Source organism: Lucilia sericata, unplaced genomic scaffold, assembly GCF_015586225.1.
Source record: "Lucilia sericata isolate MDLA Ls3-8-SP2 unplaced genomic scaffold, ASM1558622v1 Contig000128F_arrow, whole genome shotgun sequence".
Taxonomy (NCBI): Eukaryota; Metazoa; Arthropoda; class Insecta; order Diptera; family Calliphoridae; genus Lucilia; species Lucilia sericata.
This window is the reverse complement of record NW_023994160.1, coordinates 406,125-434,063: the sequence shown is the minus strand read 5'-3', so window position 1 is coordinate 434,063 and position 27,939 is coordinate 406,125. Positions and strand designations below refer to the sequence as shown.

The 27,939-nt window shown below is 28.7% G+C and overlaps 1 protein-coding gene and 1 long non-coding RNA gene across 4 annotated transcripts in view; one reads left to right on the top strand and one right to left on the bottom strand.

The window, feature by feature from the left end:
- LOC119600926 overlaps positions 1–27,939 on the bottom strand; it is a 169,702-nt gene that overhangs the window by 116,900 nt on the left and 24,863 nt on the right. The window lies entirely within an intron of this gene.
- LOC119600924 (venom allergen 5) lies at positions 892–16,503 on the top strand. 3 transcript variants are annotated; one of them, XM_037951515.1, is made up of 6 exons: positions 892–1,363; positions 13,618–13,818; positions 13,893–14,053; positions 14,124–14,221; positions 14,635–14,775; positions 14,984–16,503. In XM_037951515.1, exons 1-6 carry the CDS (start codon positions 1,270–1,272, stop codon positions 15,249–15,251), a joined length of 963 nt encoding a protein of 320 aa, XP_037807443.1. In that variant the 5' UTR covers positions 892–1,269; the 3' UTR covers positions 15,252–16,503. The 3 variants fall into 3 exon arrangements, with proteins under 3 accessions (XP_037807443.1, XP_037807442.1, XP_037807441.1); XM_037951514.1 differs by having other exon boundaries at positions 14,635–14,803; XM_037951513.1 differs by having other exon boundaries at positions 893–1,363; positions 14,635–16,498.

Genomic DNA, 27,939 nt, shown 5'->3' with positions numbered 1-27,939 from the left:
AATACGAGTACAGCGACACAAATAAGTTTTATATTTATCCAAATTTATTTAACCAGTTTTAGGAGATTCGGTCCATAATTGACCCTATCCCCATATAATGTCCCATTTAGAAAGTGGCTTTAACGGTCATTACATAAAAATACAAATATAACGATGATATACGACCAGTTTTATAGGACCCTAAATATTTCCACCGAATTTCATAACGATCGGTCAATAACTGACCCTACCCTCCATAAAGGGTTCCCCTCAAAAAATGATTAATATCTGGGTTTAAAATAGGAGTATAGCAATGAAATATCAATAGAACCTTCCGAAATACACTTTGTTTACGACACATGATTTGATGGTGAGTATAAAAAATTCGACAGAGCGTTTTACTTGAATTAAACCAAATTAATATTAAAAACTTCACATAAACTTTTCCACATCTGACATGTATATATCTTATTTAGCAACATGTTGAATATTGTAAATGTTTTCTCAGAAGTGAAACATGTTTAACAAAAAAACGAAACAAATGCATAATGATAGATCTTGTTTCTTCAACATTGTTGAGAAACATTAACAATTTACCAACATATTTTACAATTTATTTTAGTTACAAGTAAAATTACCTATGTTAACCAATGATTTGACAATACATAACGCTACTACTACTACTCTCTGAAAAACAAACTAAATATTTATAAATTTAATCAATGAATTCAATGAACAAGGAAAACTGAAATATAACACTCTCTCAATGCAAACTATTTTAAAGGTGCTGAGTGGAGAAGTGCTGCTGTTGTAAACATTTGGAAAGAAATATACGTTGCGATGTTTTAAACGACAACTTTAGAAATTTTGTTTAAGATGGTCGTATATAAACGTGCGTTAGCGGCCACCGGCAAGCCATAAGACGCCTTCAAGTCTAGCTAGCCAGTACACGAGAGTGGATATTGAAGTTGTGTCATTTTTTAAGATTTCTTTCTATTTAAATTAATTTAATAATATAAAAAATAAATCGGTTGAATATAAAAATTAAGAAAAAAAAGTTAAGTGTTTTTAAATATTTTCCACCTACAAAAAAAATATTAAAAAAATTTAACAAAACCCTAAAAGAAAGAAATATTTATAAGAAAATAATTTGTTTTCAAATATCATACAAAAAGTTGTAAGAAAAATTTTGTCTTATAAATAAGCCAAAAAAATTAAAAAGTTAATAAAATTAAAAAGTTTTAAATTTGTGTAAAAGTGTACAAAAAAATAAATAAGAAAAATAACAAAATGTTTAAATTAAAACTACAACAAATTGTACTGCAATTGTGTTTGCTGGCAGTATGTTTAAATATAGCCCTGGCCTGTCGTGGCAAATTATTGGGTAAGTGTAAAGTGTCATAATTAATAAGGAAATTAAATTAATATTTAGTAACAATAATATGCAAAATAAACAAAAATTTTAACAAATATTGCTAAAAAGCTAAAAGTAAAAAAGAAAAAACAATAAGACACTCATGTGCAGAATTTCAATATTTTTTTTTTTTTTTTCAAAATTAACACTTGACGCTGTTAGTTTATTGATCTTGAAATTGTAGGAAATTTTTTGTAATTAAAGTTGGCATAAAGTTTAGTAATTTAAGTGCAAAAAGTATAATTTTTTTGGCAATTTAGCTTACATTTGATCTATGGTCTCCTATTAGAGACAAACCCATTTTTAAACTTGTATTACTAAGTGTATTCCCTACAAGTCTGGGATTAAAACAATATACAAAAATTTTAACATTCAAGACAACTTTATCTAGAAAGTTAGATACTATTTCTCTATAATCAACAATAAAAAAGGTACTTTTTATTTTGGTACTATTTATACCTAACATTAAAATAAATTATCATAAATTTCCACTAAAAGTTTTCGGTAAAATTTTCCATGCCATAAAACATACACTAATTAATTATGAAAATTTATAGCTTCCTCTATTAAAGTTTTATAACACAAAATATATTATTTAAATTTTCTCAAATGTTAAATAAAATATAAACAATCTAATAAATCAAATTTCACAAAAGTTATTAGCTTATTTAAACAACAGTTTTCATTTATTACATAAGAAAAAAAAAAAAAACTAACAATTAAAAAAATAAAATTAAAATTGAGATAGACAGACAGACAACATAATCAATAAAAAAAAAATCAAGTTAATTGAAAAATTGACTGTCTACTGAATGTCTGTATAAAGCACAACCTTTAAGATGAGACTCAACTCCAGGTTATAAACAAAAACAACAATAACAAAAATCTTTTATGTAGAGTTTTTTTAACAATAACCCACTGACAACATTTTTTTTTGTACATAAACCAGAACAATGAAAACAATATATATTTAAACCGACATTTATTACATTTTTGTTAACACTTTTTTTGGGTGTTGTTTTTTTTTGTTTGTTTCTTCTTCCAGACATTGTTAATAAAATTTATTGTAAAATGTTTTAACAATAACAGCAGCAACAACAATAACAAGACTACAACTTAATATTGTTTACAGTCAAACGAATTATTATTATGATTGTTGTTAAACAATTTTATTGACTCATTATTGTGGTCAATATAGAAAAAAACGTGCCTATTGTTTTGTTAAGACAAACGTTGAATTATAATTAAAGCGTTTAACTACAAAACCACAAAATAACAGTTAACATTTTAAGGAGGAACATGCTTTGCATGCGTTACACTGTGGAAAAATTTCAGCAATTTGTTTGTTTTTTTCAGTTTTGTATATTAAGCTATAGTCTAGTTTACAGTTTAGTCTAAGGTCTAGTCTTTAGTCTAGTCTTTAATCTAGTTTTTAGTCTCGTCTATAGTCTAGTCTATAGTCTAGGCTATAGTCTAGTCTATAGTCTAGTCTATAGTCTAGTCTATAGTCTAGCCTATAGTCTAGTCTATAGTCTAGTCTATAGTCTAGTATATAGTCTAGTCTATAGTCTAGTCTATAGTCTATAGTATAGTCTATAGTCTAGTCTATAGTCTAGTCTATAGTCTAGTCTATAGTCTAGTCTATAGTCTAGTAGTCTAGTCTATAGTCTAGTCTATAGTCTAGTCTATAGTCTAGTCTATAGTCTAGTCTATAGTCTAGTCTATAGTCTAGTCTATAGTCTAGTCTATAGTCTAGTCTATAGTCTAGTCTATAGTCTAGTCTATAGTCTAGTCTATAGTCTAGTCTATAGTCTAGTCTATAGTCTAGTCTATAGTCTAGTCTATAGTCTAGTCTATAGTCTAGTCTATAGTCTAGTCTATAGTCTAGTCTATAGTCTAGTCTAGTCTAGTCTAGTCTAGTCTAGTCTATAGTCTAGTCTAGTCTATAGTCTAGTCTATAGTCTATAGTCTATAGTCTATAGTCTATAGTCTATAGTCTATAGTCTAGTCTATAGTCTATAGTCTATAGTCTAGTCTAGTCTAGTCTATAGTCTAGTCTAGTCTATAGTCTAGTCTAGTCTAGTCTAGTCTATAGTCTAGTCTATAGTCTAGTCTATAGTCTAGTCTAGTCTAGTCTATAGTCTAGTCTATAGTCTAGTCTATAGTCTAGTCTAGTCTAGTCTAGTCTAGTCTATAGTCTAGTCTAGTCTAGTCTATAGTCTAGTCTATAGTCTAGTCTATAGTCTAGTCTATAGTCTAGTCTGTAGTCTAGTCTGTAGTCTAGTCTGTAGTCTAGTCTGTAGTCTAGTCTGTAGTCTAGTCTATAGTCGAGTCTACAGTCTGTATATATATGTATATAGTCTATAGTCTAGATATATAGTCTGTAGAGTAATCTATAGTTTAGTCTACAGTCTAGTCTGTAGTCTAGTCTGTAGACTAGTCTGTAGTCTAGTCTATAGTCGAGTCTGAAGTCTAGTCTATAGTCTATTCTGTAGTCTGGTCTATAGTCTTATTCTATAGTCTACTCTATAGTTTCTCTATAGTCTAGTCTATTGTCTAATCTATAGTTTAGTCTATATTATAGTCTATAGTCCAGTCTATATATAGTCTAGTTTATTGTCTCTTCTGTAGTTTAGTTAAATATGGTCAAGCCTATAGTTATAATATAAAGTCTATTGTCCTGTTTACAGTCTAGTATTTGGACAAGTCTTTAGTCTAGCTTATAGTCTATAGTCTAGTATATATAGTCTAAACTTTAGACAAATATATACTATTTAGTTTATTATAGTCTAGTATTCAACGATTTTTTCATTCAAAATTGTTTTCATCGCACTTCGCTTTCATTTTAATTTTAAGAATCATTTACTTATTATTACTACTAAACAGAAAAGTGTAAATAAACATTTTGCAATAAATAAATCATTAGTTTCTCAAAAAGTTATATATTTTCTACATTAATGTGGTCAATAGCAAGATCACAACGCAAAAAGAAATACAAATTTTAATTTTATTATGACTAGAAATTGACATATTAATTATTTATTTTTTTTTTTTCAAAGACGCACCTTTTTTTCTTTCAACCATTTTATTGCAAAAACTAGAAAAAGACGTCTACAGAAAAAATCATAAAATTTTATTTAAAATGTTCACGTTTTATAAATATTTTCTTAACACTTTGTTTTAGTTAAAACAAAATAAATAAAAAAATGGGACATTTTGGCGTCTATAAATTACGTTTATTTGGATGTTTTGTTTTTTCTCCTGGTTATTTTAGAAGTTTTAAACTGAATTCCAAAATAACTGGAAATTATAAAATTTTTTTAAAATATTTTTTCTAAATTTTGGTAATTCTAAGCACGTTAGGGTTTAAAAAATTTGGCTAAATATTCTACAAAATATTTATGAGAAGAGATTTTTTCTGTTTATTTTGGCATAATTTGTTTTAATAGAGAATTTGTAGCTATTTGATGATTTGACATAAAATTTAAAAAAAAAAAATGAAAGGGGAAATTTTCAGAATTTTGATTTTATCTTTAAACATTTTTTGATTATTCTAAAACATTTAGTTTATTTCAGATTATAAACAACTAAAGTATTTATTAAATCTTAACCAAATAAATTTTATTAATTTAAAACCTTTACCCAACATTTTGGCAAAAAAAAAAAACTAAATTAATGACACCAATATATTTTTAAATATTTATTTAAACAAAACCGCAAAAAACTTTAAAGTAAAATTCACTTCATTAAATATTCAATATGCACGAGTTTTTAATTTCAAATTGAATTTTAAATTATTGGTTTCTGTAGCATATCTGTCATTTGATATTAAAAATTTATAAAAATATTTGTTACCAAGATGCGTATTTATGCAATCATTTTTGAAAAAAACTAAGTTTATAAAAAAAACTCGTTTTTTTGAAAAAAATTTAAAATTGCTAAATTAACATGTTGCTTCGCTTCAAAGTGAAAATAGCGTAATTTTTTATTTAAATATACATTTTGTTAATGATAAAAACTGTTTAAATAAACATTGGATATTGCAAAAATTAAAGAAGATAAATTTGTTTAAAATTGATAAATAATAAAAGATACGTTGTTGTAAATTATTAACTAAAGCTACAAATAAAATGTAACGCTTGTTTATATAGATTAGACTATAGACTTGACTATAGATTAGACTAAAGAATAGACAATAGACTATCGACTACACTATAGACTACCCTATAGACTAGACTATAGACCAGATTCTAAACTTGAATATAGACTAGACTAGAGACTAGACTATAGACTTGACTATAGACTACACTATAGACTATCCTATAGACTAGACTATAGAGCTGACTCTAGACTTGACTGTAGACTAGACCATAGACTAGACTATAGACTTGACTATTGACTAGACTATAGACTAGACTATAGACATGACTATAGGCTAGACTATAGACATGACTATATATAAAACAATAGGCTAAACTATAAACTAAACTATAGATTAGACTATAGTCTTGACTGTAGGCTAGGCTTGATTATAGACTAGACTTGACTATAGATTAGACTAGACTACAGACTAGACTATAGACTAGACTATAGACTAGACTATAGACTAGACAATAGACTAGACAATAAACTAGACTATAGACTAGACTATAGACTAGACTATAGACTAGACTATAGACTAGACTATAGACTAGACTATAGACTAGACTATTGACTAGACTATAGACTAGACTATAGACTAGACTATAGACTAGACTATAGACTAGACTGTAGACTAGACTATAGACTAGACTATAGACTAGACTATAGACTAGACTATAGACTAGACTATAGACTAGACTATAGACTAGACTATAAACTAGACTATAGACTAGACTATAGACTAGACTATAGACTAGACTATAGACTAGACTATAAACTAGACTGTAGACTAGACTATAGACTAGACTATAGACTAGACTATAGACTAGACTATAGACTAGACTATAGACTAGACTATAGACTAGACTATAGACTAGACTATAGACTAGACTATAGACTAGACTATAGACTAGACTATAGACTAGACTATAGACTAGACTATAGACTAGGCTATAGACTAGATTATAGACTAGACTATATACTAGACTATATACTAGACTATATACTAGACTATAGGCTAGACTATATACTAGACTATAGTCTAGACTATATACTAGACTATAGGCTAGACTACAGACTGGACTATATATAAACTACAAACTAAACTATAGATTAGACTATAGACTTGACTATAGACTATACTATAGACTAGGCTAACAATAGTCTAAACTATGATTTATTTAATGCGTTTCTGATCATTTCTCTATCACATAATTTCGCCATTAATTTTCTGAAACTATTTCGCTTTTTTTTAACTCGTCATGTTTTTCATCTCGTATCTAAAATTTTTAGTTTCAAAGCATTTGTTTATTATTGTAAATATTAATATGCATGTAGTATATTTTTCCTTCAATATTGTTTATTACAATTTTATTTATTTGTTTATTTTTTTACACACAATTTTTATGAATCTAGAAATACTTTGACAACAGGTTTTTTAAGTTTGACGTCATTTAAAGCGTTTTTTTTTTGCCTTTTTACGCTAAAATCTTATTAATTCTTCAAGTTTTTGCCTCCAAAGTCAATAAACTGTTTTGTACATAGAGATTTTAAACGACAAAAAAAAAACAACAGCAAATAAAATCATTCTATATAAATGTAAATAATGTGTTTTTATGTATGTTTTGTTGATTATAGTTTTTTTAAAAAAACAATATTTAAAATGAAAAAAAAAAAATTCATGTAATTTCCATAGCCTTTAGGAATTGATTATTATTTATAGATTTATATCTATTTTAAAAGATTACGTTTCATATTTCCAATTTGTTGATTAATTAAATTTATGTTAACAGGTTTTATTTCGTAGTCACCTGTTCGAAACTTTTTAGAAGAAATTTATTTTTATGTTTTCTATAATCAAAACTCTGTTGACAATATTGTTTTGTAGTCTATTCACCTTTTTGTTTTAATTTTGTTATAAATAAAGGCTTAAATGTTAAAACAATATTTTAAATGTTAGAACAAAACAAAGAAAATCAAGTTTGTTGCTTAAGTCTTTTGTTTTCAAGCAATCATTTTAGATGCTTTTGCTTAATTTGTTTAAATTTGTAAACAGATTTAAATTTTAATTGCAATCTATTGTTAAATTAAGCTTTTTCATTTCAAAATTAAATAAATTATTTTATTTCATGTTTTGTTAATTAGTGTTAAGCTTGGAAAAACATGACAGCTTACATTAAAATGAAATCAAAACTTGTATATTATATTATTATAAAAATACTTCCTTTTATTGAGGTGTTTTCTTTTATGTTTATGATTTTTATAGGGCCAATTATATGATTTTTGAATTTATGCTTAAACTTTAAAGCTTTTAACTTCAGGCCTTAAATTATCAACACGTTTTATGCTTGCAGGCGTTACAATTTTATTACCAATTCATTTTATTTAAATAATTATGTCTACTAAATAATATTTGGATATAATGAATATAACTTAAGCAGCCAAAGATTTTAGTGTGACGTCAACAGCAAAGATTTTAAAGGAGCTGGGCATTAAGTCAGCAATAAAAAGAAACTTGCTATTCTTCTATCCTCCTAAACACCCCTGCCACTACCAACTATGAAAGCAAACTCCGTTTTAGAACTCTTCTTTTAGCGATAAAATCCCTAACTCAGTTTAATTTCAGTTTATAACGATCAATATATTGTGTTCTTTTTTTTTTCTCCCGTTTCTCCATTTAATTTATAAAATTGATTACAACTTGTTAAAGATTTAAAAACTAAACGAGAAAACAGAAAAAAAAAAAACTTAAATTGTAAGCATTTTATATAAAACTATTCAATGCTCAAACGTGAGAACATTTAAATTTTATATGATTTTAAGCAGTTACTGATCAATACAATGCCGCCTTTAACTTAAAGAACATAAAATAGTTTTTTTTTTATTAAAAAAAGGGACCCGTTTTTTCTTTTTGTTCTTGTTTAAGTGATTATGTCTCCTTTTTAGAGTTTTAAGTGTGATTTTATGTTCTGTATTCTTCATTTTGCCGCCTCTTTAAAATCCACACAATTTTTACAGTTTAATTCAACATTATAAGAAGTTGACCGTGACCATGGCAACACGTACAATTGTATGTATGTATGTATGTATGTTTGAACGTTTTGAAGTTTGTTTTAGTTGGTGTTGTGTCATGTACATTTTAATCCAATTTTATTTTTATAAAGAATTCTTGTTTTTCGTTTAATTAACAAGCGTTTTGTTGCTGTGACGTTCTAAATACATGAATGAATGAATAAATTTATGTTTAACGCGAACTTTAAGAGAATATGGTTTACAAATATTCGATCGTAAAATGTGCGCTATAACAGTATCTTTTGAGGTAACAAGATTTTTGTAATATGTTCTTTTTATAGTCAGTGATGGGCAGAAAGAGAAAACGACAGCATATATTTTCCGTGTAAGAAGATTGTAATGATGTTAGAAATTATAAAATAATTTTGAAGCAGATATAGGCAAAAAGCTCTTCTACATTGGAAAAGGGCATATCGGCAAATAGTAAAAATAAGTTCTCTGACTAGTTTTGTTTGTTTTTTATGAACGTGAGAGCTTGCGTACGCTTGAAAGCAAGAGTACGAGAGTCCATTGCATATGTATGGGCATGCATAAAAAAATAAATAGAGCAAACATACACAGAGGGAAAAGGAAATATAGACGCCTGGTACTAAATTGACACCAAAGAGTTCATAATTATTCAATAACATCCGTTGTCAATGTATATACATACGTAAGACAACACTATGTAATGTTGACAACGCAACTATTGACAACAATAACTATTGACAAACAATCCGTTGCCAATAGTGAGCTTGCCACGTTTGTTGACATTTAGACAACGGATGTGTATACAATTTAGATTTCGACAACGAATTGTTGCAATGTTGTCAACATTACATAGTGTTGTCGTACGTATGTATATACTTTGACAACGGATGATATTGAAAAATTATAAACAGTTTGGTGTCAAATTGTTACCAGGCGTGTATATTTCTTTTTCCCCCTGTGTACTTGATGCTCTCTGCCGTTGCCAGGCTTAAAATTGAAATAGTGTATAAGTATTAGTTGTTGTATATTGTTTATAAATCAAGAGTTTGCGTGTGTTTAAGTGAAAAAAATGTTCATCATGCTCTAGTTTAATAATTAGTTTTTATCAATACAATATTCAAAAAATATAATGAAATCCTGCTTATTATTTTTAATGACTGTTAAATATTTTTTTATGACAACTACAAGACAACTTTAAAAAGTTAATAAATGATACAAAATAATACAAACATTTTGTTTATATAAAATTTAACAAGATAAATTGACATTAATTAAAATCAACACTAAAATGTACAATTTAACATGCATATTAATTTTACATGCTCTATGTAATTTTAAATAATTGTTAAAAAAAAGCGACAAAAAAATATTAATGTATTGCAAAAAAAACAATACGGAAATCTGTTAACAAAAATGACGCCTTTAAGTCTGCTACTAAAAGCCGCAAAACTTTCAATAAATAAAACTGTTTTACAACAAACGAGACTCGTGCTAATAATGCAATTAAAAATTTTAATAAGCCACAGAAAAATATGCATAAATATGTTTATAAGACGCTGTATATCTGTGAAATGATAAATGATATTTAAAATGAAAAACCACAATAAAAGGGGCAAATTAATAAGAAAAAAAAAAAAACTGAAAAAATTAAACCTTTTTGCGGCTTATTTTTAAGTGTTTATGAAAAAATATGATTATTTTTTTTAAATATTATAAAGTTTTAATGAGTAGCTTAAAACTGCAATAATACACTAATTAAAGGAAAGAATATAGTTTTTTATTTTAATTTATAACTCAAGGTTTTAAAAAGGAAGATTTGCGGGATATTCATAATCATGATGAGCTAAACTAACAAGTGCAAAGTCTAAAGCCACAAAACTAGCGTTATGTTAGTTCCCGTTTTTCTTTAAAGAAATTGGCAAATTTTGCCAATTAATTCAAATATGTTTATAGCCACCCTCGTATATTTAAAATATAGATCATTTGATTTGAATAAAAAATTTTATGGCGTCTGCTAGGCAATTAAATAAACTTAATAAAATGATCTTGAAATATTAATATAATTTAAATGTTAATTTTCTGTTGGCAATTTCAAAATAGGAAGTGTGAGAATATTTGAAACATTTTCAAATCAATATAAATAAAAATGACCCACAAAATTTTAAATGAATTTTTATTGAATACAAAATACAAACTCATAAATCTTATGCAAATTATAAATACATACAAAATAGACAAATTCTAAGACTCTATTAAATATAATAAACTTGTTATTAATTGATTTTATGGTTAAAGCAAGTAGCTTTTAAACTATGTTATATGACTCAGTTTCTCGAATGTATGGAATAGAAATAGGGCTTCATATGGTCATGCGACTATTAAAAGTGCAGCATTAATCTTCCATATTGATTTACTTTTCTTTAACAGTCGAGACTAGACCAGCTCAAATGAAAGTTCTTTTGAGACTTTCAGAGCAATGCAGTGTTTTTTTATATAGATAAATCATCTGTATAAATTGGAAAAAAAAACCTCTTTTCTACACAGAGGGAAAAAGAAATATACACGCCTGGTACCAAATTGACACCAAACTGTTTATAATTTTTCAATAACATCCGTTGTCAAAGTATATACATACGTACGACAACACTATGTAATGTACACGCCTGGTACCAAATTTACACCAAACTTTATAAAATTTGGATTTCAACAACAAATTGTTGCAATGTTGACAACGTTGCGTTGTCAACATTACATAGTGTTGTCGTACATATGTATATACTTTGGCAACGGATGTTATTGAAAAATTATGAACTCTTTGGTGTCCATTTGGTACCAGACGTGTATATTTCTTTTTCCCTCTGTGTAGGGTTCTTAGAAATTAGACTAAAATTTTAATAGGATGTTTATAACAATTATTGTAAATTTTCTTTAAAAAGTTGTCGTAAATGAAAATCTTTTATATTTTCTAGACAAATTGTCTAGTCAATACAATTTGTCAGAAAAATAACACACTACACACATAATAAGAAAAAAAAACTATTTCTTAATTTAAAACCAAGTTTTTTCTTTACAAAACTAAAATTAAACATACATTCTAAAATATTAACAAAAAAACACTCTAAGAGTTTTTTATAAATTTATAAAAAAAGAAGATTAATATGTACGTTATTTAAAGTGATAGTGATCTTAAGCAACAACAGCAAAAAAAAAAAATCAAGTTGCTTGCTTAAGTCTTTCGTTTTTGTTAATGCTTCATTGATGCAGCTGATGATGAGAATGCTGCTGTTGCCGGCTACTCATACTATCGATGTATGCGTCAATACTTGTTAACTTAAATGATGGCTTTTCTTAAACAATTGTGTTTAACATTTATTGTTGAAGTTTTGTTTTTTCTTGGATTTCGTGTTGTTTTTTTTTTTTTTTTGTAAAGTTAATCAATATTGTTTATGTTTATTGTGTCTGTCGCTGATAAATAGTTAATAAACAGATAAAGTACTTTATTTTAATCTTGTCTTTTATAAACATTACTTTATTCATCTCTTTGTTTTGTAGTCTTACAGCTTGTTCCTTTAATTAATGTCCTAAGTGACGTTTAACATTACATTTTGTGGTTTTATCTTTGTCTTTTCTGCAGCGTCTGTCCAATTCAATTTAGGGCTTTTAAATAGTTTATGATAATGTTTGGGTTTTTTTTTAGATTTTACGGAAATTAATCATTGTGGTAATCAGTTTTTATAAGCAATTTGTCATTTTGTATTAAAATTTTAAGGTTCATTTGTTGTTTTTCACAGTTAAATTGATTTTGATAATAATCATTGTTGAGCTTTAAAATGCCACTGTGATATAAAGATTTTTTTATAAATATTAAGGTTTTTCTTGTTAATTTATCTTGGCTTTTTTAAAGGTTTTAAATGCAGAATATACAAAAATTTTTACTTTAAACCTTTTTTGAGCAAAATGTTATAGATTTTGAAATTAGTACTGTACAACTGAAATTTTAACCCCTAAACCTTTTAATTATACTTTTTGAGTATATTTTTTTGAAGTAAATCAACATTTTATACAAATTCTATGTCTTTAGTAAAAAAGCAAGAAAGAAAATTATACATTTGCTCTCTATTTACTTTGGCGTTTAACTAGAGAGTGAGGTTGCAAACCTTACTTGCTCTTTATTTGCTTAAGCGCTTAAATTCTATCAATTTTTGTTTTTAAATTAAACTCTTTTTCTAATCAAATTGCTTTTTATTAAACTGTATTAATAAAGTTACTTTTCTTTAAAGTCTAACACCCTTTGAACTTTTTTTTTTGGCCCATTTAATTATAACAAAATAACCTGTTTTTATTATAAAATATATAACTTTTCATACATTTATACCAGCTTAATTTTTATTTGTTAATTTAACAACACAAAACTAGTTTTATTTTTATATATTTTTTCAAAATTTTGTATTGGTATATTTGACACGTGAAATTATGCTAATTAAATCCACACTCTCTTTAAACAATTTATGCATAAATTTAAAAAACATATCAAATCACAATTTTTTGTTACTAAAAACAAAGAAATCCTCCTCTTATTTGTTGTTTTTTTCTACATTTTACATAATTATTATTAAAAAAAAAAAAAAAAAGATTTCGTTAAAATATTAACTTAAGCATTAAAACTTTGGTACGTAAAAGAAACCAAATAGTCGTAAAATCATAAAAAATAATAACCAATGATTAAATTCAAATTAGTTAAAAACAATTTTAAAGTATTATTTCTTAGTTTTATATATATTTTTAATCCAATGAACAAAAAAAAAAAAAAAGAGCGACTAGAAACTAAAATCGTAAAAATTGTTAAATAAAAATAGAAATGACTCAATCGTTAGCAGTGAAAAAAGAACTCTCATAAAAAAACCACTAAATAAAAAAAATAATTAATAAAAAAAAAAGAATCTAGTTTGTGGTTAAGTCACAAAAAATATAAAAGAAATATAAATTTAGCCCATATTTTAGAATATCTAATTAATTAAACAAATTTCTTTCTCTGTTTTTAGCTGCTGGCATCACAGAAGAAGAAAAAGACATAATTCTAAAAGAACACAACAGATTAAGGCAAACAGTGGCTACCGGCCGTTATCCTGGACAACCGGGTGCTGAAAATATGCGTGAAATAGTATGGGATAATGAGCTGGCACAAAGGGCTCAACAGTGGGCAGAAAATTGTGAATTTAGACATGATCCTCATAGGACCATAAGTAAGTTTCTTTTTTATTTTGAAATTAAACTATTAAGAGAGAAATATTTTTTCATGTTCCTTTTTTTTCTAAAGATCGTTTTACTATGGGTCAAAATATGGCTATTATTTGGAGTACCGCCCCTTTGGAACCAGATGATGGTGATTTTGCCTCTCGCATACAGAAATGGTTTGATGAAGTACAAAAATATCAATTTGGTGATGCTTGGTCATCGAAAACTGGTCATTATTCTCAGGTAAATATTTATTTAAATTATATTATTTAGTTTGGAATTAAATTTGACAATTTTTTCTCTTTTTTTACAGTTGGTTTGGGGTGAAACAAGTTTGGTGGGTTGCGGTTTTACGGAATATAAAGATACCACTAAATACAATAAATTATATGTTTGCAATTATGGTCCAGGGTAAGAATTAGTTTTAAACATTATTTTGAATAAAGCTGAAAAATATTTAGATTTTATTATTTATTGAATATTTTTCAAGCTCGAGTTCGAGTCCCACTTAAGTATAAATTTTTCTAGATTTTATATTAAAATCCATAAACTAAAATATATTCTTGGATAATTTCAATAATATGACCATAAAAATGAATGTTTGCATTTCATACTTCTGAGTTCCTAAAAAACCTAGTTGAAATGTTTTATTTTAGAAAATCTCTTTTTTATAACAATTTACCAAAGGTTTATAAAACAAATTTTGTAGAAAAAAATTGTCTTATAAACCTTTGATAAACTGTTATGAATAAGGTCCTTCCTTAATGTTTCAATTTATAATCTAGACTTTTTAATTTATCAATTTTTTTTAATTTTATTTCCAGTGGCAACGTAGTTGGCTTAAAACCTTATGAAGTTGGTAAACCTGCCTGTTCGTCGTATGGAATGAAACCATCACCACGTTATCAGGGCTTATGTGCTGCTCCCGAGAGTTCAACGGGTTTTAGCAGCAATTCAATTGAAACGTATGAAAACAACAACAACAATAACAAAGTAACTAACAATTATAATTCATACAATACATATAACACACAACAACAACAACAAACAACACAATTCACTAGCACTACTACAAATACACAATACAATAACCCCAATAATAACAAAAACAATAATAACAATAACAATGAAAATACTAAATATTCTAATGAATATCAACATCATTATCAACAGGCGTCCTACAAAGTACGACAAACGCAACAGCAACAACAACAACATCTACAATTACAACAGCAAATCACGTCAACAGCCACGAAAAAAATATCAACCTACGGAGGCTACTCGTTCGGCTCCAAGACGTACGGCGGCTCACAGACGTTTACCACAGAGACATCGCAACAGCAATACAATAAATACCGGAATAAACTTGAGGCCTATAAACCATCACCAGAGGAATTTAAGAGATCCGTATTCAAACATACTGTACTACGGTCATCTGTAGATCAAGAGCAACAATCCGAACAGCAGCAGCAGCAGCAACAACAAGATAATCTATACAATACTACACCACCAGCTAAACGAGGTTGGAGTTTGTTGACATGGCGTGGTTGATAGTGTTCCACAATCTCATTGTGTTAACCATTATATTCATAAAAACAAATTCGTCCCTTCACTTTCATTTAATTTCCTTTTCTGTTCTTACCATATTTTAAGTTTTTATTTTATAACATTATTTTTTTTTTAGAATTTTAGAAATTATCTGGCTCCCTTTATAAAGAAATTATTATTTTTTTAAATTAAATTACTACTGTGTAGTACAGAGTAGGGAGTTATGAATATAACTAATCATTTTTATAATTTTTTTTTTTTTTTTGTATACAAAACTTTGTTCATAAAGCAAACTAAATAAATTTTAATATTAGAAAATTTTAAGCAAAAACCACACTTAGCAGCGCCATCAACCACAAAATATAAAACACCGAGGCAACATTGTTACAAGAAAATGCTGCCAATTAAATTGATTTAAAAAAACACTCTAAAGTTCTCACCAATGTTGCCACACAAAACCACCATCACTACTCCAAAATTGCCATATTGTATCAATCATTACTGTTTAGATTTAATTATGAAAAACATACTACAATCAAACTTTTTTAAATCATAAATCAAAACCAACTATATACATTTTGTTAAAATTAGTTTCTAAGTAGCGTCCATTTTTACAATGTCTTTATAAAAACAAAATTTTTTTAAAATTTGGTTCAACTTTTTTCAAAAGTATTTAAAATCCAAATTTTCTAAATCACTTTATTAAATTATCTAACAAGTATTTTTTCTTTATTATCAAATTTAATTAACTAACATTTATATAAAAAAAAGAAGAAGAAAATCAAAACTCTGTTAAAGAAATATTCAATGCACTGTGTATCAAACGAATGTTTGTATCAAATATTTGTTATGTAAAAGAAAATTTAAAGTAAAATTTTATTTAAATTTTCTCAAGAGAAACAAAAATATTTTTACAATTCAATAAACATTATTATTCATCATCCTCATCATACTTGTATGTTTTTTAAGAGCATTTTATATGTAATTTTTTAACTTTTGTAACTTATCTAAATGCACTTGTATAATTTTGTGTTCATTATTATGATTATTTTCTTTTTAAGAAAAATACTAAGAAAATATTTTAAATAAAATGTCAAACATTTTTTTATATAAATATAGAAAATAAAATCTTTGTTTATCTAAATTAAAAATTTAAATGATTTTTCCTAATTTAAAACAGTATGGGTGTAAAAGAGGGACGAACCATAAAGCATTGGGTCATGTTTGTTGAACTTGTACGATATAGGGTGTTTGTCAGTAATCCTGAAAAGTTATAATTGTTCGAAATTTTCTTAGCACTGTTTCCTTAGATAAAGCTGTAAGTTGCCAAAATGCTTTATGTGAACACTTGTATCTTTTTCCTTCACAGGGTGAGCTTTTCTGACGACTCACCACCGCCCCTTTATGTATCTTATACGCCGGTATCAAATTTTATACATGTCATGATATGCCCAAGCACTTTGTTAAAGTACTCGAACTATCTAATCTCGGGCCATTGCAGCCCCTTAGCGTAACTTCCGAAATGTAAAACATCACTGTGTAATCTGTAGACTCACAGAAAACACACTGTGTTAAATCTGGTATGAACAGAAACATTACCAGATAAAAAAGGAAAATCCAATGGTATCACTTGTATAAGATACCTTACATCCATCGACTCAACATACTTCTTATTCATTCGAAACACTCACTTCATCCCGTATCATATATACTTGACATCAACTCATTTCCAAAGCCACACACCAACTTATTTCCAAAGCTTAGTCCTATAGTCACTCCTCTGCAGGGTTAATGTCGAAGTGCTTTACGTGAATACCTGCCGTATTGGCACTGTAGCACTGTTTCCTTAGACAAAGCGGTAAGATGTCAAAATGCTTTACGTGAACACCTATTGGCCTACTTCACGGTGGTCTTTTTCAACCACTGGGTGAGATTTTGAAACGACTCACCACCGCCCCATTGTGCTTCTTACACTCAGTTGGCAATTTACGTATATTTCCGGTTCAGTATAGCTATCTAATCTCTTGCCATATTAGTCCCCTTGTGGAATTACAGATGTCATGAGTCAAGCTCAATCTAACCCCGACAAAGGAAAAGGCAATCAATGGTTATAGTCGATAGAAGGAGCGGACCCAACATCAGGTGAAAACGCCCTATTGATGCATTACATTATCATCATCTAAAGACTCACCCCAGTGTATTCCTGCGCCTCTTAAAGTCTACTAAGATAGCTTCTGTTGATTCGGCAACAGCACCAAGGGGACGTAATTGGTAGTCCGAAACACGGATCCATTTTCAATTGACAATTATTTCAATTATTTCAGTGGCCACAAGGACCTACTTTGACTGAGCCATGAAGGAAAATTGCCAATAAATTAAAGATTAAGGTATTATAGCTGCATAACGTCTAAACCAATTTCACCAACATTTCAACCGTCACTCCTTCTGGCATTCCGACATCTCCACAGATACAACTCTAGGACCATTCTCGTCCATCAGATACAAGTATCTTACTCCATCACATACACAATCTTTGCATAATCAACTCAATTCCAACATTTTAATAATCCACAGCCTTAGATTATGGTTTGTAACAATCCTAGGAACAAGGAGCGTTAACAGAAACTTATTCCGAAAATTTATATTTCACTATATAACAATATTTTAACCAAGCAATTCCTTCCCGCGAACCTCAACCAAATGACCAGCCAGGACAAGTCCTGCGGGCAACAACCACCCGTAGTACCACATTATGAGGTGCTCTGGCTTGACTCCATGTCAAATCATTCCAAGGAAATGCCGAGGATAGATTTGACATCACCAGTTTATAGTTCCGGCAGACTAGAGGTACTGGTATCACTTCTTTACTCCGGGATTGCAATACACCAAGATTAGGGTTTTTTATCAAGGAAACATACCCGGGGGGAGACAAAGCGGTAAGTTTAACCGGCAAATTTCTTGCTCACATACCGATCGACAATATATCGTTTTTGCATCAGGCAGTTAGTCTTTAAGTCTATTTACCTAACGGTACCTTATAGAGGAGCTAGGAGAAAGTACACCGATTGGTATACCTAAAGGTATTTAATATTTTCGAAGACTAGAAACAATTTCTATTAAATGAATTTAAAAATTTTCCTGTAATTTAAAAAAAGAATTTTCATTTATTTTGTATATTCAACTAAAGGAAAAAATACCATTAATTTGTATTAAACGCACTAACTAGATCATTATATTAAAATATATGTACATATATTTGAACAAATTCACACTATGCATTTAAAAACTAAAGTCTCTAATTAACATTGTCTAACCTTTAAACATGCTAAATGCAAAAATGTAAAAACGTATACATCTGATTATAGCCAAAATACACGCTTAAATATGCATTCAGGCATAATTTAAAAGAAAAAAGTTAAATTTCAAAACATCAAAAATATAAAAGAACGTTTTACATTTTTTTTTCAGAAAATATGCATTTACAAACTAAAATGGAAAAATTAAACAATTCACATGTATTGAAGTGATTATTATGTTTAAAATAAATTTAAAATAAAAATTTTAAATAAAAGTTGTAAAGCCATGGATAGCATAATAATAGCATGCTATCCATGGTATGGCAAGCAAGATATTTTAAAATCTATTTGGCTGCCAAACCCCAGAATCAGTCTAAAATACCCTTAAACCATATTGCAACTATTCCTAACCGCCAAAAAATAATAGTGGTTTTCGCACGAATTCATAAATAATGTTCATTGACTATTTCATTTAGAAGAGACACAGAAACGCATACACTTTTTACATGTAATTTGCTGGCATAAAACTAAAAATACAATATTTAAAATAATTGTGCCTGGTATTAATATAATTCGTGCTTCCACATTGACTATTTTATAGGAGTTGAAAATAAATAGTAAAATACAGTAGATAAATAATGGAAAAAAGGACAACACACCTTAAAACCAAAATTTTCAATTGGATGGAGTAAAAGGTTGTAAGTAAAAAGGTATACAAAACGGAAATACATACACAGTTCTATATTTACATATCCATATATTTATGCATCTCTAAGTATTTATGTAAATATGCAAAAGTGTTTGTATTGTACAATTGAAATTGTATTTATAATAATGGCGTTGTGTCAATATTACATAAATCCATGGATTTAATGCAACATCGAGCTATTGGCACAACTCGTCCATAAAGCAACCAACTGTGACACATATGTGTGAGGAATTTCAATATATAGAATTTTTTTGCTTTTTGATTATTATAGTCCTGTTGTAACCATAAAAGGGATACAAACTGGTGTAAAAACGAGTAAAGACCAACATGACAACGGATATTAAATTGCAAATTATTTAAGTACGTAAGTTGTGATGGGAGTTTGGTGTCGCTACTATTTTAAATATAACTTTTAATAAAAAGCTATTAAATATTTATAATTTTTTGAATATCGCAAAGGCTATTAACGCAGCAAAAACTTGGTAAAGACTTATACAACAACATACTTATCTGCAAGACGAGAAATCTCCCCAAAATAAGCAAATCCGGTGTTAGTATTATGGTACATATGCTGATGGGACACACAGGATTACGAGCACATCTATACAAAATTGGACGTGCGGATTCAGACGAATGTAGAGCATGTGGAGAGGATAGTGAAACTCTGGAGCACCTTCTATGACACTGTCAGGTATTCGTCGAAGTTAGATTCAAGTATCTTGGAAGTAATATTCTTCCGGAAATAACATTCCTGACTAACACTGATTGAAACATTTTTAGGAATTATGTTCAGAAAACTTAGTTTCTGAAAAGGAGTGCACAACAGGAACGATAGTGGCCTAAGTGTATTTCTTTGGAGTTGATGTAGTATACATCCTCCTATCAACCTAATCTAACCTAGTATAATCGTATACGTAAGTACTTATACTGTTATATTACATTCATTCCACAGCGCCAGTTCTGCTTACCTAAAGTCACCCACGGGGCACATTGTATTACAACTTTCATACCAAAAAAGGTGAGGTTCCTACCTATAATTCTCCCGAAGCATATTATCTTAATGAACTTCCCCTATCTTGGTGTTATTGCAGTCCCTCTAGTGTGCCGGGATTATAAACTGTGATGATCAAATGTATCCTCGGCCTTCCCTTGGAATGACATAGGGTCGAACCAGAGAACCAGATAATCTGGTACCACGGGAACCGGTAGAACACAGGGACTTTGTCTTGTCCCGGTTATTGGTCGTGGGAAGAGAATGTTGTTTAAAAGACCGTCACACTGTAAAGTCTATAATTCGGGATACGTTCGGTGCTATTACTGAGACAACAGATACCCCACAGAGGAGTGACTGTTAGACTAAGCGTTTGAAGTGAGTTGGTGTCAAGTGTATATGATACGAGATGGATGTAGGGGTATGTGGATCCATCCGTATACCTAGAGTGAGTGTGTCGGATGAATAAGAATTGTGTTGGGTTGAATGGTGATGTATCTAAGTCATACTATTGAATTCGCCGTTCATACCAGATTTACCACAGTATGTTCTCTTCCCCGACTTATTTCGGTCTACCAATTACGTCTTTAAATGTTGCCGACTTAACAGAAGACATCCATCTGTCAAGTTGTAAACGAAAGTGATGTTTTTGCATCTCGGAAGACTATACCCTAGCCTTATTTGATGAATTCGTATTTCGGTTTACCGATTACTTCTTAGGTGCTGTTGCCGACTCAACAGAGGCCATCCCATCTGCATGGTTGTAAACGGAATTGATATTTTTGCAACGGGTCAGAGTTTGTACATGGACCGGCAGAACAATGTGAAAAATTGCCACCGGCGTGTAATATACATAAAGGGCGCTGGTGGGTCATCAAATTAGCTCACCATATGGATGAAAAAGACCACGTGAAATTAGGCTGTCACGTACGACATTCTACTCATAATGAAAATAGTATTTCTGTGTTAAAACCAGCATTTAATGCACTCTAAAATATATAAGATACCTTTTTAATTGCCTATTTGCAATGTCTTATATAAGTACTTATTTGTGAGCGTATTATGAATAACTAGTGGAAAGTAGTTTAATAGCTTTTTAACTCATTACTTTTCACTGTAAAGATAGTATGGGTTTAGAGTAGTGGGAAATTTTTTATAATTTACAATAGCAGTAAAAACTTTAATAAAAATAAATTTTTTTTATGCAATTCCCCAGTGCTTATGCTGTCTACCAAATATTTTGAAACGAAACTATATATAAAATACAAAATAAACTATACTTGTGAGGGTTATAGTCTTTTTAGGGAAAATGTTAATTTATGGGTGCTACAAAAAATTAAATTTGATTTAAAGTCTATATCATGTTGTATGTGTTTGTTTATTAAAATTTAGTGTAAACAAAGTCTTAAATTATATTTTAAATTTATGCTGATTAGTTGCCAACAACAACAAAAATAGCAATAACAGCGATATTGACAAAAGAAAGTTAAATTAGAACAGGACACTTGATATATTGAAATCGGTTTAAAAATTTTAGCAAATTTATTACACTTTGTGTGTTATCATAATGATATAAGTGTTTATTTGTATGTGTATTTAATAAACAACATATACATATAAGCGGATTACTACAATCATCATACACACACATAGACTTATATTTACCCAAACATATCAAATCGATACAAGTGTTTATAGATATAAACTATTTATGTATAAATGAATGTACATATTTACAATATAATATGTGAGCAAAGGGAAATTAATAAACACTTTACTCAAATTTACGAAAGCCGATAATTCTAGCGGATCGAGTACGAAATCGTTTTACAAATCTTAAATGTGTCGTCGTCAAATAATAAAATTTATATATTTTATTACAATTGATATTTTCATTAGCTTATCTTAGCAAACTAATCATAATGTCATGACTAAGATTTCCTAAAGAGGCACTTTTTTAGGGATAGAGTTGCTCTTAAATTTTAAAGTTTGTTTAAAATATTCCATTATTTTTACTTCATCTATGACGTCAAGTGTTATCGGATTTCCCTTGTATTTGTTTGTGTCATTGTTTACGTTGATTGAACGAACACACATACAATAATTTATAGAAATTATGATTATTATTAGTTAGTTATGTTTTATGCTACTAAAATATATACACACATACATATTTATGTATATACTAAAGACTATACATACAAATAAACTACATAAATAAATACTGTTATTACCCTTGAGGATATTATTTACTTAACAAATGTTAATGTTGATGTTTTTGTTGCTGTTGTAATATCTCCTACTGCCTATACTGACTACATTTATAAATAACTTTTGAATATTTTACACTAAACCACAAATCAGGATATAATATCCTAAATAATACTAAATACATAATATTTTCGTTAAATACATTACAAACTATAGAATTTATTATGTATCAGTGGGAAAGGGATTAGAACTAGATGTTTAGCATAGAAAATATTAGTAACCATATATATGATTAAGTTCAAATGCTAAGATTATAATTACTTCTTTTAGGCAAATAGGGACTAGGTGCAATAATGGACCAATTTCAGATATTATAAATAGCTTCGTCTTTGGACAAAATCTATCAAATTATCTTGAAAAATTCGATCTATAACATGCGCACAAGATATACATGGGCACACAGGCGGTCGGACAGGTGGATATAGCTTTATCGAGTCAGAAAATGTGTCTGAGAGGATTGGTATACTCTAGGATGGGTGTATTTCTTTCTCCCCACTGTTGTGTTATATTGTGTTATATATATAGTGTTATATTTTCCAGAATAAAAGAACTAGATAAGAATTTGATTAATATACACAGATTTGACTACATTTTCGAAGGAAAGTATGCAAATTGCCAATACTTTTTCTGAGAAAAAATACTCTGGTTTTAACTACTTCTTTTCAGGGAATTGTATGACGTTACTATGTTAACATTGCAACAATTCGTCGAAATCTAAATTTTATACACATCCGTTGTCTAAATGTTAACAAACGTGGTAAGCTCGCTTTTGGCAACGGATTGTTTGTCAATAGTGAGCTTACCACGTTTGTTAACATTTAAAATTTAAAACGTGTATAAAATTTAGATTTCGATAACGAATTGTTGCAATGTTGTCAACATTACATAGTGTTGTCGTACGACTATATATACTTTGACAACGGATGGTATTGAATAATTATAAACAGTTCGGTATCAATTTGGTACCAGGCGTGTATATTTCTTTTCCCCTCTGTGTACTTGTTTATCTCAAAAAGTGTATTTTAGCTTAATTCCGAAATATTTCAACAATTTGTTGACAAAAAAGGGATTTTCTAGATATGGGGTTATATGGTCCTATTTTTATAAATTTTGGTGGAGGGATTTACGTCTACATTAGTTATTTGTGCAGAATATCATTACGATATTAGTGTTTATAAGTAAATTTTGATCAAGTCATTTTCTGAAGGCTTCTTTATATGGGGAATAGAGTCAAACGAGGCCCGATCATTACGAATATCAGCAGTATCATTAAGTCTTATATAAAACTAAGTTTTGCCGATTTTTTAAGTTATACAAGAACATTTAACATATTTATGACCTCAAAAGCCCTATTGGGGGGGGGGGGGGGGGGGGTGGTTACGGTTGTATGGGGACTATACGAAAAAATTAACCGATTTCAATAATTTTCAATAAAAAGATTATATGTCAAATTTCATCAAAAACATAGACAGATGGACAGAATCCTCCCCCCTATAGTGGTGTAGGGTATAATTACAAAGTTTCTAGTAACTTTTCGTCAGAAAAAATTTACCTAAATCTTAAACACATTTCACAAAATACTTTGAAAATGTTATTAAATTCTGGTTAACTAACACAGATTGTGTCAACTATTCCTAGAACAAAACATTACTCGAAACTAATGGACGATATTTTGAATGTACAGATGTAAGTATTTCAAAAGTATAAATTATTTAGATTCCATCTAGTTATACTGAGTATCCAAGTTGTCAAATTTTGAATACATAATTCCCATGCAATACTAATTATAGTCTGAATACTTCTTCCTAAGAAAAGTTACTCATTTAGTGAAATATTGTTCGGTTTCCTAATAATTTCTCCACGGAAGAAGTACTTATATTCAATTTACATTTCCCTGCTATTTAGATTCTGTATAGTTTTCTTAGTTAAAAAAGTATATGGTTTTTGACAACGTATGTATATTCTGAGAAAATTAACTAAAATCCAAATCATTAACAGTTTCATTCTACACTGTTATTAATTAATTACTATTTATTATACAATACAAGTATACAGTATCGGCTGGTTCTCATCATAAATTAATATGATGATTATTAGTTATGATGATTTAAATACAATTAAGGATTTATAAATATATTAATTTATCTCATTGGGATACACAATCAATACGGGATTGTGGTGGGTCTCATGTTTGTATTTAGTTTAGGTTTTTTTCTGTCATGCAAATAAATAGAATAATAACAATTTTCTTATTATATATAATGAATGATCAGGTGTTTATTACTAAGTAGGATTAAAATAAATACACAAAAATGTTTTTGTCGACTTGATACTTTAGTGGGTATGTGTGTTTATCTGTAGCCTTGGTACTTTTATATAATTTATTGTTTATTTTTCTTGTATGGGTGTATGTGTATCTGTATATTTATATTATTTTGTGTTATTTTCAATGTTTGCATTGTGCTTAATTTATTTATGTATATTTATTTGTTTATTTGCAGTTTGTGTTATTACCTCGTTAAATTTTATAATACCTGCATTACTAATTTAATTACTAATTAAAGTCGAAAATATTTATTGTATCTGTGTTAATACTTTTAGGTCTATACATACTCAACATTATCATTCAAATACATTTAAACATAGAAACCATTCATTAATACCTACATACAGCCAATGTATACTTGTTTTCCTCTTATTAGCTTTAAATGTTTGTTTGCTTGTTCCTGTAGACAGACACTCATTCATTCATGTACCCTTTATACTTATATACATCAACAAGCGTTTTTGTCATTCTACCATCTCCTCCTTATGCCAAAAGTGAGTCAAAAATTGTATGTGCTTTTATATGTACCTTTGTCTGTATGTCTGCTAATGTAGCATATTATTTTAAACGGAAAAACTTAATTATTTATTTAATTAACTACAATAATTCATGTTGTTTAAATACATTTCCGCTTTAAGGGGTGTCTTCGTTAAATACATGAGTTCATTTACATTCTACGTAAAATAACAAAACACATACATAAACAAACATGTAGTTACATTTGTTGTTTATTTAAATCCTTATGAAAACACAGGTAAATATGTATTTTGTTAAAAATTTAAATATTTTTAAATTATTGATTGAAATTGGCTAATTAAAGCAAATTGTGTTTAGAAATGCTTTAGCATATGTTTTGTTGTTTTTAGGTAATGCTTTAAGTCATATAAAGAAGAGATTTAAGTTTACGTAAATCTTTGTCAAGTCAATTTTGAACGATAAAGTAATCTTCTGAAGAGAACCTAGGGACGAACTTTCAAAAGAGGATGCAAAGTTAAAAATTCGAATATCTTTGCAAAAGAATTTAGCAGCAATATTTTCCTTGCAGGAGATGCAGCGGTTATTGCCTAAAAGGCAGTGCTATGACTAGAACAGCAGACCCTAACACTAGTACGAGAATTAATTGAAATTAGCCCTCGTGACTTCTGTCCCTAATATTCAATTTTGTAATTTTACAGCAGTTGCGAATATTGGCCGTCTCCGCTTATACATAGCTTATAATTTTTGTAAAAATTTTAACAATAAATTTTTTATGTTATACGTATTTTAATTATATATATAAATAATTAAAATATGTAAAAATTTAAAAAATACTAAAAATATTTTCAAACCGTTTAGTATTACGAAAACAAATTTTAAAAAAATTGAGAAATATTAAAAAAAACATTACATTAAATATATTCGTATATCACTAATTAACTCTAATTTCTAACCTTTAAAAATGTTGTTAAATAAATTTTAATATTTCTAAAAATTTCCTTGTATTTCATGGACAATATATAAGGAAATAAAATAGGTAAAAAGTTAGCTCAATATCTCTCACGGATCAGCCGTAGCTGCGATTTAAATTTTCTAGACTAGAATATTGACAATACTATAAACTAGGCTATAGATTAGACTATAGATTAGACTATAGACTAGATTATAGACTAGACTATAGACTAGACTAGACTAGACTAGACCTATAGACTATAGACTAGACTATAGACTAGACTATAGACTAGACTATAGACTAGACTATAGACTAGACTATAGACTAGACTATAGAACTAGACTATAGACTAGACTATAGACTAGACTATAGACTAGACTATAGACTAGACTATAGACTAGACTATAGACTAGACTATAGACTAGACTATAGACTAGACTATAGACTAGACTATAGACTAGACTATAGACTAGACTATAGACTAGACCATAGACTAGACTATAGACTAGACTATAGACTAACTATAGACTAGACTATAGACTGACTATAGACTAGACTATAGACTAGACTAGACTATACTATAGACTAGACTAATAGACCTAGACTATAGACTAGACTATAGACTAGACTATAGACTCGACTATAGACATAGACTATAGACTAGACTATAGACTAGACTATAGACTAGACTATAGACTAGACTATAGATAGACTATAGACTAGACTATAGACTAGACTATAGACTAGACTATAGACTAGACTATAGACTAGACTATAGACTAGACTATAGACTAGACTATAGACTAGACTATAGACTAGACTATAGACTAGACTATAGACTAGACTATAGACTAGACTATAGACTAGACTATAGACTAGACTATAGACTAGACTATAGACTAGACTATAGACTAGACTATAGACTAGACTATAGACTAGACTATAGACTAGACTATAGACTAGACTATAGACTAGACTATAGACTATACTATAGACTAGACTATAGACTAGACTATAGACTAGACTATAGACTAGACTATAGACTAGACTATAGACTAGACTATAGACTAGACTATAGACTAGACTATAGACTATACTATAGACTATACTATAGACTAGACTATAGACTAGACTATAGACTAGACTATAGACTAGACTATAGACTAGACTATAGACTAGACTATAGACTAGACTATAGACTAGACTATAGACTAGACTATAGACTAGACTATAGACTAGACTATAGACTAGACTATAGACTAGACTATAGACTAGACTATAAACTAGACTAGACTATAAACTAGACTAGACTATAGACTAGACTATAGACTAGACTATAGACTAACTATAGACTAGACTAGACTAGACTAGACTAGACTAGACTAGACTAGACTAGACTAGACTAGACTAGACTAGACTAGACTAGACTAGACTAGACTAGACTAGACTAGACTAGACTATAGACTAGACTAGAGACTAGACTAGACTAGACTAGACTAGACTAGACTATAGACTAGACTATAGACTAGACTAGACTATAGACTAGACTAGACTATAGA